Source organism: Sturnus vulgaris, chromosome 8, assembly GCF_052056855.1.
Source record: "Sturnus vulgaris isolate bStuVul1 chromosome 8, bStuVul1.hap1, whole genome shotgun sequence".
In the NCBI taxonomy this organism is placed as follows: Eukaryota; Metazoa; Chordata; class Aves; order Passeriformes; family Sturnidae; genus Sturnus; species Sturnus vulgaris.
The window spans coordinates 30,987,398-31,003,235 of NC_142250.1; the positions used below are offsets into that span (position 1 = coordinate 30,987,398).

Here is a 15,838-nt window from a genome sequence, read left to right on the forward strand (position 1 = left end):
TATATATACATGATTCCTAACCTTTTCACCTTTCTACTCATGATTATTAAAGGGTTTATTAATCCATCTAATGGGGGTCAATCTTTACTTGCTATCTTTTCCTGTCCTGTTACCTTTAAATGTCTTCTGGTACCATGGTACATGATTGTTAAGCATGGAGATATGGCACAATAGAGTCAATGAGATTTATTAATTAGATTTGCATAACTATAGAAGTGTAGAGTAGCATTAATAAATAAATGAGGCATTTGAATTATATATTTATTCATCTTTTGCCTTCATAAACATGCAGAAACTTGGACAAAACTTGTTAGCTAAGACATGTAGATCGGCTTATTATTATTTGAATAACAAAAGTGTGGTAGCTAATAATAGAGAAAGTGAACTTATCACTTTTGAATGTCATGGTAATTCCTTTCAGGTAACTCCTTTGTGGGTTCCTTCACACTCAGGATATTCTGTGATTCTACGAACCTTTTTTTTTCTACTTTTCCTTCCACACTCACTATTAAAAGAAATCCAAAAAAACGCTGAACAAAACCAAACCAAAACAGTTTTATTTAACTATTAACACAATATAGTGGGCATTTTTTCTCTTTCTATGTCAGCCTTCCCATAGGATACAACAGAATGTATTTTTTCAGATGATATGTTGCTGCAGAAAAGGTGATTGTCAGCAGCAGGCAAACTATTGAATCCAACAAAAGGCTGACACAGCTTTTCTTCTGCTTTGACTTAATCTTTCACTCTCTTTGTATTTACTGATTTTGCTTTTATGATCACATATTTTTATTTGTAACATGGTTTGTGTGGTGTTGGTGACTAGCAGAATGCAGAATGTCAGCAGGTCAGGGATCAAAATAATGCTTTACAGTTATTCGCTAAGTTGTAGCACCAGAGATGACTTGCCATATTTTAACAGGCATAAAAAAATAATCAGAATCATGTAGTCTTATAAGTCACCTCTTTTTTTCCTGTGAGAGAGGGAAAAATAGAAGCTTTTGATCCCTGTAGAACTGTAATGGTAAAAGATTTAGAAGACTTATTCTGTTGGATCTGAAGATATCTGCCCATGTAACAGAGCATTCAAGATGCATCCACCGCACCCACCTCTGGTTCACACCTGTCTGCTGCACAGGGATTATTATCTGCTATCACAATTTACATCTCTGAGGGCTCTGCTGATTCTTAACTCTGCACTGAACATTTCCTGCTGGGATTCTAATAGCTCCCTCTATAAGTTGCAACAACAATAATTCCTGGTGAACTTTTTTTTTTCTTACATTTTGGAGGTGCTGTTAACCTGCTTCATCCTGTTGAGTCTGCCTCTGCCCCTTCCCCTGCAGGAAAGTTCCTTTTCACTCATTCCTTGAGCCGTGCCCAAGTAAGGGTTAATCTCCTTCCTCTGGCTTTGGGAACACAACAGGATAGCTCAGGACTTCTGACTTGTCCCAGTAATTGTCAGCTCCTTCCAGGAAGGGCTAGGCATGGTTTGGATCATCTGAAGGTGGATGTTTTTCTCTCTCCTGCACCTCTGCCAGCCCAGCAGATTGTTAGTGAGCAGACGGGAGCAGTGGGAGCTCCCTGGCAAGCTCTGATCCATTCATAGGGTGAAAGAAAAATGTGTAGAACAGAATCCAATGAGGAGTAAAATATCTTTTTTTTTTGAGCAATACTAAACAACCCCTTGTTTTCCTTGTATGAAAAATTTATATCACTTGCCACTTAACAAAATGTCTTAAAATTCTTTCACTTTAGAAAGGAAACAGTTGATGGTCACATAATTTCTCTTCAAAGTTCCATTGTGCCATGTCATTATTAGCAGTCATTTACTACTATGAATAAGTCTTCATACTATATAATTTTCGTGTAGATGCAACTTCTTTCAGATTTTTTTAAACCTAGTAATTGAATAATTATTTCAGAGTGAAATTAGGAAACTGATAATGCTTTAACAACACTTAATACTATATTTTTGAATAATTATTTCATAAAGGATGACTGTTTCAAGTTATGTTTAATTGCTTCTCTGACTCCATGATAGAATTTGTTTCTTAATTTAGTTATTTTTTTATTAATTTTGTTTTTTTGTTAACTTAGTTTTTAATCATTTTAAGACTTTATAGTGCAAGCAACTCAACAGTGCAGTCTGAGTAATTCTGACTTGCAGATTTCTCCATGACTTTTAAAATCAATGTGAACGCTAAATTTTTAGTACTTGCATCATATAGAACTAATGTGTATACGCTTTATTTTAAATTTTTGTTTTGCCTACAGACAGCCTTTTGATCGATTATCAGTTTACCTTCAGCTTATTACAAGAGGATGATCGTCATCACACTGCCATAAACTTTATAGCAAATCCAGAGCAGGTAAGAAAATGGTAATAATTTTAGTTGAGTTTTCAAGACTCAAAATTAAGATTTCCATTGTATTTGACATTGATTGAAGGTATTCAAAATATCTATAAGGTTTTAGAGATAGTTCACATTTTTTGAGAGCTGAAAAATTAGTCCAGTGCCTTCACTGAGAACCCTTTAGAAATGGTGGATGTACTTCAGCTTAATCAATACTCTGAAAAATTATAAGTTGGTTTATTTTATTGTTGCTCCCTTGAATAAAAACTTTTAGTATCTTCCTGAGATGAATTGAAGGGTGTGCCCTTCTGCTGAGAAAACATTTTTAGGCAAGGAAATTTTTGGCTTGTGATTAGAATGTATTTTGAATATACATTAGAATGTATAATGACATATATTTTTTTCTTTAATTTTATAAAGACAATATTTTGGTATACTTAGGACAATCTCCGAGTGTAACTGGTGTAGTTGTATGTTAAATTGTACCCTGTTCTTATCAAAGCAAAAGAGAGAATTGCCTTTGGCAGTGAATCATTACCATTTCTATTTATGTTTACAATGAAAACTGGAAAATGATTAAGAGGCTGTATTCAGTTATGTTCAGTAGTGTTACATGCAATACATTCTGATATGTTTTGTTAACTTTCCTTTTTTTTTTTTTTTTCCCCTAGTCAAATAAAAATTTGGATATATCAATTAATGCATCAAACAACTTTAACCTCAATATTACGTGGTCTATTGGTTCTACAGGTGAGAGTGAATTTTGGTATGATGAATTTTTCCCCAAATGATTTCATGATCCTTTGAGTTATTTTAACCTGATTGTCTCTTTGTTGCTAATTTTGATAATAAAACTTTGCCAAATGTGTTCTTTTACCATTATCATTATGCTGTTATTAATTATATTATTTAAACCTCAGATGATAATTTGCAATCTGAATAAAGCTTCATTAATATGTTGACTTTCTCTCCTATTCAATTAAAATTACTTTGGTAGGAAAAGCTTGTAGCATATTTAAATTTTTAAAATGACAGTGTTATGAAATGCTGTGATTTTAATTAAGATAAATTGCTTCCTTAACTACTGCAGAGACTGAGATTTTATTTCTTTGTTTCAGTGTTCAAGCTAAAAATTTAATTATTAACCTTTACATTGATATCAAACAATAAAGTTCTTCTGTGTATGCTGATAAAAGGAGCTGCTTATCTATTTTTTCTCCAACTTTGAACCCCATTACTCTTCTTTGTTTTAATTTAGACAGTTTTTCTGAATTGGTTCTATTGACTTTCTGAAAACACATCCAAGGAGAGGCATGATGCTTAAAATGAAATAATTAAAAGAGAATCATTTTAAAGAAGGTTCAGAGTTTCTCTTAAACTCATGAGATTCTTCATCAATGCATTTCAGAAGTACTTTACCATACCATAGTTAGTAAACTCTATTTATTCCTTTGTTTTAACTTAGCTCAGTCACTGATTTATTTGCAAAGACTAATAAATGTTTATTACTAGTTACATTATTAACGCTTTCATGAACAATTAAAACTTGACAGCAAAAATGTAAGATGTAGACAAATTCCCTTTTAGGTTTTATTGAGCTGTTTATTGAAATGGAACATAAATTAGGGAAGAAAGCATATTATCTGTTAAGCTGACCATAATAACTATCTTGTAAAATTCATGCTACTTCTGTCACTTTTCCAATTTATATATAATTTTTTGAAACCAAAGTAAAAATTTCTGTGAATTCTCAGTATGCATATTAAATATACCTAATGTGCCGTGTAAACTATAATAAGAGGTTGTTTTAGAGGGAAGACACCAAAAGCAATTAAGGATTTATGTTTCTTATGCAAATTGACTTTGGAATCTTTAATGATGATTAATATTTTTCTCAAATATTTATATTTATACCTAAGCTTTTAAATTCTTTTTAGCTGGAACAATATCTGGAGAAGAAATTCCTGTTGTTTCCAAGGTTAATATAAAGGAATACAGAGACAGCTTTTCCTGTGAAAAATTTAACTTTCGAAGCAACCCAAACATCACTTTCTATGTCTATGTCAGCAATTTCTCCTGGCCAATCAAAATACAGGTTAGTGACTGCTTCGTGCTTTTAGAGATGCTTTTATTTCAGCTCTGCCTTGAATTTCACCATTTCACTCATACAGAAAGTATACAAATAGAGTTATTTGCATGCTATATTTTCTGTGTGTAGTAATTATATTATGATGGCAATCATAGTGTGATTTTAAGGCTGGCCTTTGAGCAGCATGGCCCAGTTGCAGGTGTTACTGCCCATGGCAGGGGAGTTGAAAGGAGGTGATATTTAAGGTCCCTTCCAGCCCAAACCATTCCATGATTCTGTGCTTTAGCTTTTAGTAGTGAGTTAGACTTCAGGCTGTCGATTTTAAAATCTGAATTTAAATTGTTGAACATACCTGTTTATCTGTAATATAACTTCAGCATTTAGATGTAAACACAGAAGGTGGTACACAAACCTGTATGTACCTGGGCACTTGAATGTGATCCTTTGTTAATGGCTGGCTTTCAGAGCCCCTGATTTTTTTAAACGTTAAGTGACTGTATCAGATTGCAATATCACAGACTTCAGTTAAGACCAAGTGTATTTTATTAGAATTTATGTTCTTCTTTGACTTCATTGGAATCAATTTCATTTAGTATTTTCTGGAGTACTGAGATACTGTGCAGTAGCAGACTCAAAAAAATCAATGCAATCATGATTCCTCCCTGGCCTGTGAAGTTCCAGCAATATTTATACTTATAATTACTATGGCTGCACTTGTGAACACAGCGTCCCCTGCATCAGTGAAGGAGATTCTTATGTGGATGAATGGCTTTTGACTATAACTCCCTTACAGAATTAAGTGTTAAAAATTAAATTGTTAGAATGGTAATAAAATTTCATAATTCCTGATGATTTACTTCAGAAACAAACACAAGCTCAAAGTACTTTGCAGTTAACCATACAAATATTCTACAAAATTTTCATTTTAGTGGGCAAAAACCTTCCATATTTTTCTAAAATACAGAACCTTTATATTTCTATATTTAAAAATATACATAAATATAAATACAAAAATATTTTTTATATTTTTATATATACATATATATGATAAAGTGTTTTGGTTTAAAGCAGTCATCCTCTGAGTAAACTGTCAGAGAAATGTTTTTGTTGTGTTAAGTAAAGCTAGAGTTGTCTTCATCATACCTGAACAGTGAGTGTAAATATGTGTTAACGGTGTTGAAGGATGAATTTATTCAGCTTGTTAACTTTCATGAATGTACCAGTTTATTACAAAATCCAAACAAACCCTGAAGACTTAACTGCTTGCTTTTACTCTTCATATTAGGGGTGTTTTTTACACTCTCTCCCACTTCCTAAGGATAGAACAACTTCAACTGCCAAACAGGCTTCTTAAACAAATCCATGGAGCAATTTCAACTGTAAATGCATTACATCTTCCCTCACCTTTACTGCAAGGTGGCTGAATCATCCTTGTAAGACAAACATTATTAAGGTGATGCATTCCTGTGTCAGATCTTGGCAGATCTCAGCTCCTTCTTGTGCTGTTTCCACTGCAGCTTAACACCCTGATGAAGGGAAGGGAATCCCTGATCATTGGTTACATCCTTCCACTTTTTTTTTTTTTTAATCAGAATTTTCATTGTCTGCCATTGTTACACAGTTGATTTTTTTGTATTTCTTTTTGAGGTACATTGAAATTCATCAGTCTAGAAAGTTTTGCCTCAGAGGTGGTGGTGCTTGACTATTGCATTCCTTTCCTGTCCTGCTAATGTTTCATAAATTCTTATTCCATCTAGAAATTAAGTTACTCAATTTTATGCACCAAAATAGGAAAGTTAAGGTTCAATTGGGTAAACCGTTTTAGTATTTAAATTTTTTCCTCTGTATTTGCCTTCCTAAATGAACAAGATTATTGTTTAGCTTTCAGCTTTTTTTTATGCTTTTTATGCTTTAATTTCTTCCTTTCTGAGAAAATATCTGAAGTTAACATTACCAGTATATGTTTTTGTTTTGAATGCTCTAGCATTAGATAACATCTTCAAATAATAAATGGAGCTGGGAGATTTTCACAGAAAACAAGTTTTCTTTTATATGCTAAATTTATAATTCTGCATGTAGTAGAAATTTTATAAGTATATGAAACCTCCTGTGACTTTGGGTAAGAGAAGGAAGTCATGGTTCATTCCAACCCAGAGCTTAAAGTTTCCAAGGGCAGTACTAAATCAGGTCTAATAGTTACAGTCTTCTACATCTTCATCTCTTAGCATACCTGATTTCACCTTCATAATAGGCAAAAGTGGTTGATACTTGTCTATTTGTACTGCAGTCCTTATCACTGAAATGGCCACACTGCACTGGTCATACCATGATGGAAAAAAAACTGATATTTTGTCTTAACTCAGTACTGAAGGTTGTATTCAATCCTGTTAGACCTAAGGAAATTATTGTGGCTTCCTTGAGAGATATTCGGTTCATTTAATAAGTAAGGCAGCAAGGCGAATTTTGGCACATGCCTTTTATGCAATGCTTTAGTAGGGGATTAAGTGCTCCAGCACACTGAGCATTTTACAAGTACAGTCTCAGTACTGGTCGTCCTGTATTTCCATTATTAATCACAACTCCTCAAGAATACATTATATCAAACATGAGTTCCTAAGGAGGCAGAACTGGTGACCTTACTTCCTTTTAAACTGGTATTTGAAGTTGTGCTTTTGATGTTATTACCAATGATGTTATTGGTATGCATTTCACCACTCTGCTCTTGTGCCTCCTCATGCTGGCACCAGAGCAAAGATTTCTGGGATCTTTCATTGGGAGGATTTGGGCGTTGGAGTTACTGCTCTTTTTTTTTTTTTTTTTTTTTTTTTTTTTTTTTTTTTTTTTTTTTTTCTGTAGGAAAAGAAGCAGCCGTCCTCATTATAAAAGACGTTTAGGTTCATTTTCTGTTAAAGTCACCTATATTAAAGTCACCTATATTATCTCTGGTTTTGCATTCATTTATCTCTAAGATTTTCATGACTATAACATCCCAGCAGGTTATTGTTTATTGGGATCAATGGCTCACAGCTGCTTCCTCAGGTAGTTTTATTATGCATGTTACCTATTCAGCAAGCAGGGTTTTTTTTTCCCAAAATGTCAGTAAATCCCTGGTGGCTCTAAAACAAAATATCTTCTTAAAAATATGATTTCTTGGCTTTGAAAAAAGGATATGTGGTGATTAGTGTCAATAAAAACAATTCTTTAAGGTGTACTGGTCTGTGATAGGCAGTGACCCATTTCATTGTTGTCACTGGTGATCCTAATCACCTCAGAAAACAAATTCTTCAGCACTGGATAGCAGTGAATTACTTGCCAAACAAGGAAACTGTAGGAAATTCTCAGTTTCAGCTGCAGTGCTGCTCTCTTTATTGAAATGTACTGCAGCTTCCCATCAGCCAACACCCTTCTGTCCATGGGCACAGGGCTGATCTCCACAGCCCTCAGGGGAAAACACTGCATTCAAATTTCCTGATGCTAAAGGCATCTTACTTAGCTGTAAATTCTTTCCTCCAGGAAAGAAGCAGAAAAGTGGCATAGTTGCATAAGGGGTCATTAGAAAGGTGGGGATGTAGGACATCTTCAGCTTAGAGCTGTTTCCACAAATAAATCTGTTGTCTGTTGACTTGTAGAATGGGCAGGTGCCAGTTTTTTTCTCAGAAGTATGTAATAGTTATACACTGGCACACAAATGTTGGATATTTCCCTGCTGGATTACTGCAACAGCTTAGAGCACACTTTTTCTCCATTTCCTGTAATTCAGAGTTGCTGGAAAATAAGGCTGGATAAAGACCCTTAAATTTAACTGATGAGACTTTCATAAACAACAGTAGTTTCTGCATCTTTTCAGAGGAAATCTGTCTAAATTATCTTTGTTAACAGATGTTAACAGAAGTGTCCAAGTAAGAGGACGTGATTTATCATCCACACTGCCATCTGACTGTCTTTGACAGTCCCAAACCTTTAGGTGTGCTGAGTCTTATATATCAGTTAAACAGGACTTCATGAGAAAATGCTCTTGCCTTAAAATAGGTTATATTTCTGGACAGAATATATGACAAAGCCCCATAATTTGTTTCTGCTCATTTTTATTTTATTTTGAGAGTCAATGTAATTCAGACTCCACTGGTAATGGAATCTGAAGGCTGTAACATTTATTGAAAAGCAGTAACTCAGACTGTAGCCAGCACCTCAAATGGTGGTCAATGGTCCCTGAAGTAGCGAGCAGTCATAAAGCTTGGGCTTCTGACAGCTATGCAAATATTAATAACAGCAGTCACAACATGTTCTTCAGTCTCAGGAAACTAATTTTATGGCAAGGGATTTTTATCATTTAAGCTGGTAACAGATATATTTTCTTTTATTCCATCATTTGCTCCCATATTCTCTGAAGCAGTGACTGCATATGAAAAAGCAAATACCCTCAAAACGCTGTCCTGGCTATTTGGCTGGTCACTGTCCCTAAGGACAGCAGTAACATTCCTACTTCAGCATCAGCTGTTTCCTTTTATCTCTTTATGTCTTCCTTTCCTATATCTCTTTATAACTGTCAAACTTGAAAGTCTGATCTTAACTTGTGCCTGAGCAGCAAAATTCTCGACCAATTTTCAAGCTGAATCTAGAGATAATAATAACTATTCTACTAGTTATTTCCTTTCTTCCCTGAAGTGTAAATAAAAGATTCACAAGTGTCTGAGTTTTAATTGGGAGGGTCAATTTAAATTGTAAGGTTCAGCCTCAGCAGCAAACCACTGTCTGGCAAAATTAGGTTTGTGTTTAATGAAAAAAAAAAAAATCTTGTTATACATTTTTGAACATAGCATAGTTAACTAACGTTTCCACAGCACAAAACAATTACTGTTGCAGTGAAGTTCGACAGGATGTTGGTGTACATGTAGAATGCCCTAATGTTTTCAAAAAAGTTTAACATTTTTAAGCAAGTCTACTTGGAGTTCAGTTTTTTTCTGCTCTCTTGTTTCTGACAAAAACTGTCTTGGCACCCTGAATTGGTTTGTATAGTAGAACAGAATAATGAATTATGGCGAAGATTTCTGTTTTATTTGTATGTAGCACTACAAATAATCAAAACTACTTCATACATAAATCTTCAAGTGATTTTTTTTAAAAGCTGAAACTACTGTTCTTTCAGTTTACTGGCTCCTGTTTCAGAATTGATTTTTTCCCCCCTGTTAATAGCCTGCGTGTAGCAACTGAAGGAGGAATGTAATGTAAATCAAGAAGCATATCTACCCTTGTAATAAAATTTACTATGTACTATAATTTATTTCAGCTTTTTTGTTTTTGTTTTGGACTTCATTTGAATTTTTAACATTAATGATTGACTTATATGTTGTAAAAGCTCCAAGAAGTAAAACTTGTCAGTCACTGCCATGAGAATTTACATCAGTATCACAACCCTAATAACTAAATTAACAAAGATCAGATCTTTTTGGTTTTTAAGGTCTTTCTGAATTTTGCTAAGGTCGTGATTGTGGACCCTTTGCTTGGAAAATGTGTATTTATAAACATGTAGCTGTGTTTGTAGCTGTGCCACCAGTGATTGCATGCCTAAATTTAATCCCTATGATTTATGGTGAACAATTCAATTTCTAAGTGCCTTAATGGTTTTCATAGAGGCTGCTGAGTAACTGCATATAGCAATGTATGGAGACACTATAATTCCTGAAACACTAAAGAGGTATTGATGATGAAGTGGATGCATTAACTTCCAAAACGACTTCGATGTTTTCTTTCAGTAAATGTAAAATCCCTCTTTAAAATATGTTTGAAAGTAGTATACCAAGAACAAAAACCTGGGAAATCCACTGAACTATCATTTAGTGACAATCCTGCAAGGAGTAGGAAATTCTGTCAGAATAGAAAAAATAACAGGAATTATAGGCAACCTGCAGTACAGGGTGGATTTGTTTATAGATGACTGAGGTATAGCCTAAAATGGACATATATATGCAGTTTCAGTTTTCAGTATGAAAGGGATGATGGTATTGATATTATGATAAGTCAGGATTAGTAATAATAGTAATAATAATAATAATAATAAAAAACAGAAACGTAGAGTCATTCTGGTTGGAAAAGGCCTCTAAGATCATTTGGTCCAACATTTAACCTTACACTGCCAAGTCCAACACTAAACCATGTCCCCAGCTGCCACATCTACACATCTCTGAAATTTCTCCAGGGGTGGTGACTCCACCATTGCCCTGGGCAGCCTGTTCCAAAGCTTCACAACCCTTTCTGTGAAGACATTTTCCCTAATATCCAATCTAAACATGCCCATTTTCAACTTGAGGCCATTTTCTCTCATCCTCCACTTTGCTGTGAAAATTATCCTCAACACAGCTGGGTGCAAAAGTTACATTTAGTGTGCTCACATTATGCATCAGGTCATATCAATCCTGGACTCTGAAGGACGAGGTATTGCAATGCCAAAAGCAGGAGGGGTAGGAAAATGAGACTGAAGAAGTGGAAATTCAAGTTACCATCTGAATGTAAGAAGGAAATAACAAGATGTTTAGTAAAATACAGTGTTTTGGAAGAGATTTTGAAGGAAGGTTTTGTTATAGTGTTTAGTATTTTGTCAGCTTTTATGCATTGAATATAGGCATTAAATTATACAGGGAATTAGAATGAAAGAATGTAAATCTAAAGAAACAAGGATCTCTATAGCAGATCACAGGGCTGCTCATGATGCATTTGTGCTTCAATATTCTGTCAAAGTGGCTCATCCAATCACCTTTCTACTCGTGGCATTTAGGTTGTTAGACAGCAAAAAGTCTGGAATTTCAGGGTTATATCTTCCATAGTATTGTTTTCTCTATGTGATTAAAACGTATTCAATGGACTTTTTGCTCTATAGCTATTTTCAGAAAACAAAAACAACACCTGTAAATGGAGAAGTTAAAAATTATTTTTAGATTGAATTCAGGACAGCAACACAAAGGTAAAATTTCATTTGCTTCATTGCTAGTATTAAATAGCATTCTTAAAATTCTCAGTCATAGTTACATTATTACAGGTATATCTGTTACATGTACAATTATTGCATTTTAGAAAGTACTTGAAAATTACTACCCAAATGGAGACTGCTACAGTAATTATGGCAACTTTTTTCTTCGTTAGGCAATCAAATATAATACCAGAAACCTACTGGTTCTTGCCTTAGAAAATGGACTATCTATAATATCTATAGTTTATTTTCTTTGAATTGTAAGGTCAATTGTGTGGAGAATAAATCCCAAAGCTCTATAATATTCCCTGAAGACTTGATGTGCCCAAATCCAATACAGCATTTTCCAAAATGCTTCCCATGAATCCTAAAGTATTGCTAAAATGAGGTGTTTCCTGATTATTAGATTATACCTTTTTTACTTTAAATTATGCTAAAACAGTTAGCATTTATCTTAAAATATAGCAGAACAAGGTTGCCAACCATATCATGCCAACACCACTCCAATAAATGTAAATATTCTGTTCATTATTCTTCCTGGTACATTTATTTTTCCAATCACCTTAGAAAAGGCCTAATATGAGCCACCAGAATATCTGTAAATATTTAACATAGCTGATGTACTTCTGAGAAAGCAGAAGCCCCGTTAATAGTTCAACTGATGATTTAAAGGAACCAAAATATGTAATTAAGAGATAATTAGTCCTCAGCGATGCACAGCTTTAATTGGTGTATAATTTGAATGTCTGAGATAAGAAATCGTATAACTGATGTGCCAGTTGTGTAGAGCTTTCTTTTCCTGGCAGACCAAGGCATCATCTACTGGTGGTTGTATAACACAATAGAAATGTATAGATATGGTAATTGCTAATAAAAATAATCTCCCTATGATTTTTAGCAAGTAGATATTGACGTTTTTCCCCCTGTAATCTCTGTTTCTCTTATATACTTACTGAAGTGAATTTTAGTTAGAAAGTTTAGAATGTGATAAAAAATCATTTTGCTTCCAGATAGCTTATGTTTTTTCAAGACTTTTGATTAGCTATAGAAAAATAAATCAATTATTCATCTTGGGATTTCGGGTGGGAACATGTGGTGGGGCATAGAAGCCTTTTGTTCAATAACAAGAAAAAACCACTTTGAAATATTAAGATTGTCCCTGAAGAAAACATCTATGCCTTGTTGAACTGCAGAAGCCTATAAAGGTCAATACAGTGGCTTCAGAATTATTTGAAAGTAAATGTTTGGCTCATAGGGGATCAGAATGGAAATAGGAAGCTGGTGGGAGAGAATAGATATTTTCAAACTATTTATTACGTCTGTCAGAAACTTCTTTGTCAGAAGGATTAATACAACCCTAGTTGCCCTCTGTGATCAGGATCTTATAGAAAAATGTGGGCAATGTACAGGATTTCTGTTTCTTATATCGTTGTTTAAATTTGGATTTCTGCCAAGTCCATGTTTTTTAACATTTCTTAGTAAACAAAATATCAGTGGCCTGAAATCAGGTTAAAAACTTCAGTGTAGGGGGTTTATGAGGAAGACTTCTCGAGAGCCGCACATCTGCTGAGCAGTGATGAGGATGATGATGAGCCTCACCAACATCATGGTGGTCCTGAATTGGACAGGAGTTTCAGGGTTAGGAGGAGCAGCTCTTGTGTCTCCTAAACTCCTCTGGCTCCAGGAGCTCATGGACATCATGGGATTGTCCTGCAGCAGCAGCATGTGGGCACTTGTGCCAGGGCCTGGAGGCTGAGCCTGACCTCTGAGCACTGAACCAGCGAGGTGATGGTGAACTCTCTCTGAGCCAGTGAACCTGGAAAAAGAACTTTCCAGTGCTAGGTAGCCTTGACAACACTGGCTGCAAATTCAGTTCTGGCATTCTGCTTAAAGCTTCAGAGCCTAATTCCTCAGGATGTGGCCAAATAGCTAAAAGCTCTAGGAATGCTCACAGCTGAGTTTGCAGGGCTCTCTAAATCCCAGTTTTCCAAAAGCAACAACAGGTGGGGACTGTTTTATGTGCAGGAGCATTCTCAGGAGTGAGCTCAGGTGTCATCAGCATCCTTAGTGCAAGGAATTCTACTATAGATTAAGCAGACATTCACACTTAAGAATGGCTATTTTAGTGAACCAGTATTTTTGGTGGCACTCTAATGTGTAACAGTTATTGCAGTCACAGATGCAAGGAGTTGAACTTCGTACCTGCAGCTAGAAGCAATCCTTTAGAATGGAAAAGAGTTGACATGTATTGACCTTTAGGAGCTCTTTAAGGTATTTTTCTTGTGGTGATTATTTTATTTCTATTTATTTGAAAAGCTTGATAGTAATCTCTGAGCCATTTGGCCAGTGTAATAATTTCTGTGATGAAATAACAAAATGAGAATATTACTCAGTGAGACTCCAGGATTTGAAAAACCAAAGCTATTCTGTGGTTCCTCGTGGACTAACTAATGCATATATGGGCTGAGCTAACCAGTGTGAACACATGAGGAAGTCACAGTCAAAAAATGCTTTTCCTGAGAAATGCAGAAGGAGCAGCACAAAATTGAGTAGAGTCACCAGCTCTTTGTCAAGAAGACAAGCTCAGACCTGCAAACATGGCTGATAATTGGGGAGGTGCTGTGCTCTCTGTTAGATTGAAGTGTGAATGCTGACTTCTTCAGTCTGCGGAAAAGCATGATAGGGTCATGATTCTGTTAGGTTTTTTATGAAATGCTGGTTGTTTTATTTTGAAATGCTTAAAGGACATTTAAATTGTGATAATGATGCCATTAAAAAAATCTCTTGAATTCTTTATTATCAGGAAGCTAATTTAATGTATTTTGAAGAAAACCGAAAGAAAACCCATAAACTGCTTGTTCTGTTAGACAGACATATTTTGTGCCTTCAGGGAGACTGTACAAACAATTATCACACATAGATAGCCAGATAAGCATATTTAGCAAGAGAGTAGAGAGCTTGCAGGTCATCTGCTTATTTTAAAATCTGGCCTTAAGTACATTAGTTACTTGTCATTACTTTTTCATGTAAGCACTTGATTTCATTGCTACCTAGGTGTTACATCTCATAGATGATAAATCCAGAAGGGGCTGTTTTGGTCATATAATTTGAAATGAGACATAAACTAAAGCATAGGCTTTCATAAATTAATTGCAGTTTGAACTAGATCATATACTTAAAAAAAAAAAAAAAAATCACTCTTGGCCTAAATATTTCTAAAAAGGGGATGTGTGCTTCTGCTACATAGTTCTGGCTGTCAGTAACTGCCATTGTTCAAAAATATTTGATTCATGGTAAGTGTAGCTTTCCAAGGACCACTCTTGAAATATAATTTTGTGCTAGAAGGGAGAGCTTCCTCCTATTAAGGGTGTGATGTTGTTGCAAATAACGTAGACTCTGTCACCTTTTTCTTGCTTTTCTCTGAACCCTCCAATGTTTCAGTATCCCTTGGGAGCTGTGGGAGCCAGAATTGGGTGTGCTTTTCCAAGTGTGATTGGATCACACTTGGATTGTTTTGAATGCAGAATTAATGATGTACTTGAGGGGGCAGAAGAAGGGAGTTTTCAGCTGCTCTGCCATGGACACTGTGCTGCTGGGGGAAGCACAGCAGCCTTAGCTCTATCGTTCCTACTCTTTCTTCTTGTGACTCCAATCCATCCTTTTTACTGCATTCCATATTTTCCTCTTACACCCAGGATTACCATAGCCCTTTATCATTGCATTGGGAATTTAATGATTATCTACCACAACCCCAAATGTTTTTAAATGTCACTAAGTCCAGAATAACATCCTTGAGAATGATCTTCATTCTTTGATTCCACATTTATACTACCAATTCCAGTTTTACTATTCTTACCTTTCCCTTATCCTCCTACACACATGGCTTTTTAAGTGACCTATTATTTTCACTTTCTTTCCTCAGCATGCCAAATAAAAACATATTAATGATGATGTTGTTTTATTGCAAGTTATTGACAAAAGCTTTAAATAGCACTAGAAAACTAAGATCTAAGAATCTTGCTGTGCCTTGCATTAGAAACACATTTGTACAAATGTGAATCTCTATTTGCAATTACATTTTACATCAGTTAAAAGTTTAATAAGTGCCATGCTGAATTTTTATTCTAGTTCCTCAAACTGGGGGTTTTGTCAGAAGGATTAATACAATCTCTTTACTTGTAGAAACAGGAAAATATCCAGAATTACTGTAAGTTCTGTTACTCATATTGCTGGGGATGTTTTAGGAATGGGTAAGGAGATGAAGACATGAATTGGAGTGCAGCAATCTCCTGTGAAAACGTGTAAGAACTGCTGGTTGTAGAATATTGGTTTGTAACACATATGTTCTTAAAGCTGATAAAATGAATTTTTAGACCAACATGAACTGCAGATTTTTCTATTCTAGTACTACATTATTATGTATCTTAT

The 15,838-nt window shown here is 34.9% G+C and overlaps 1 protein-coding gene across 3 annotated transcripts in view; it reads left to right on the plus strand.

The window, feature by feature from the left end:
- The window catches only part of ATRNL1 (attractin like 1), a 433,903-nt gene that overhangs the window by 175,557 nt on the left and 242,508 nt on the right, over nucleotides 1–15,838 (plus strand). For all 3 annotated transcript variants that reach the window (XM_014872547.2, XM_088169374.1, XM_088169375.1), the window contains exons 22-24: nucleotides 2,278–2,372; nucleotides 3,029–3,107; nucleotides 4,295–4,452. In XM_014872547.2, the coding sequence (XP_014728033.2) occupies nucleotides 2,278–2,372; nucleotides 3,029–3,107; nucleotides 4,295–4,452 (332 nt within the window). The remainder of the gene's footprint in view (nucleotides 1–2,277; nucleotides 2,373–3,028; nucleotides 3,108–4,294; nucleotides 4,453–15,838) is intronic.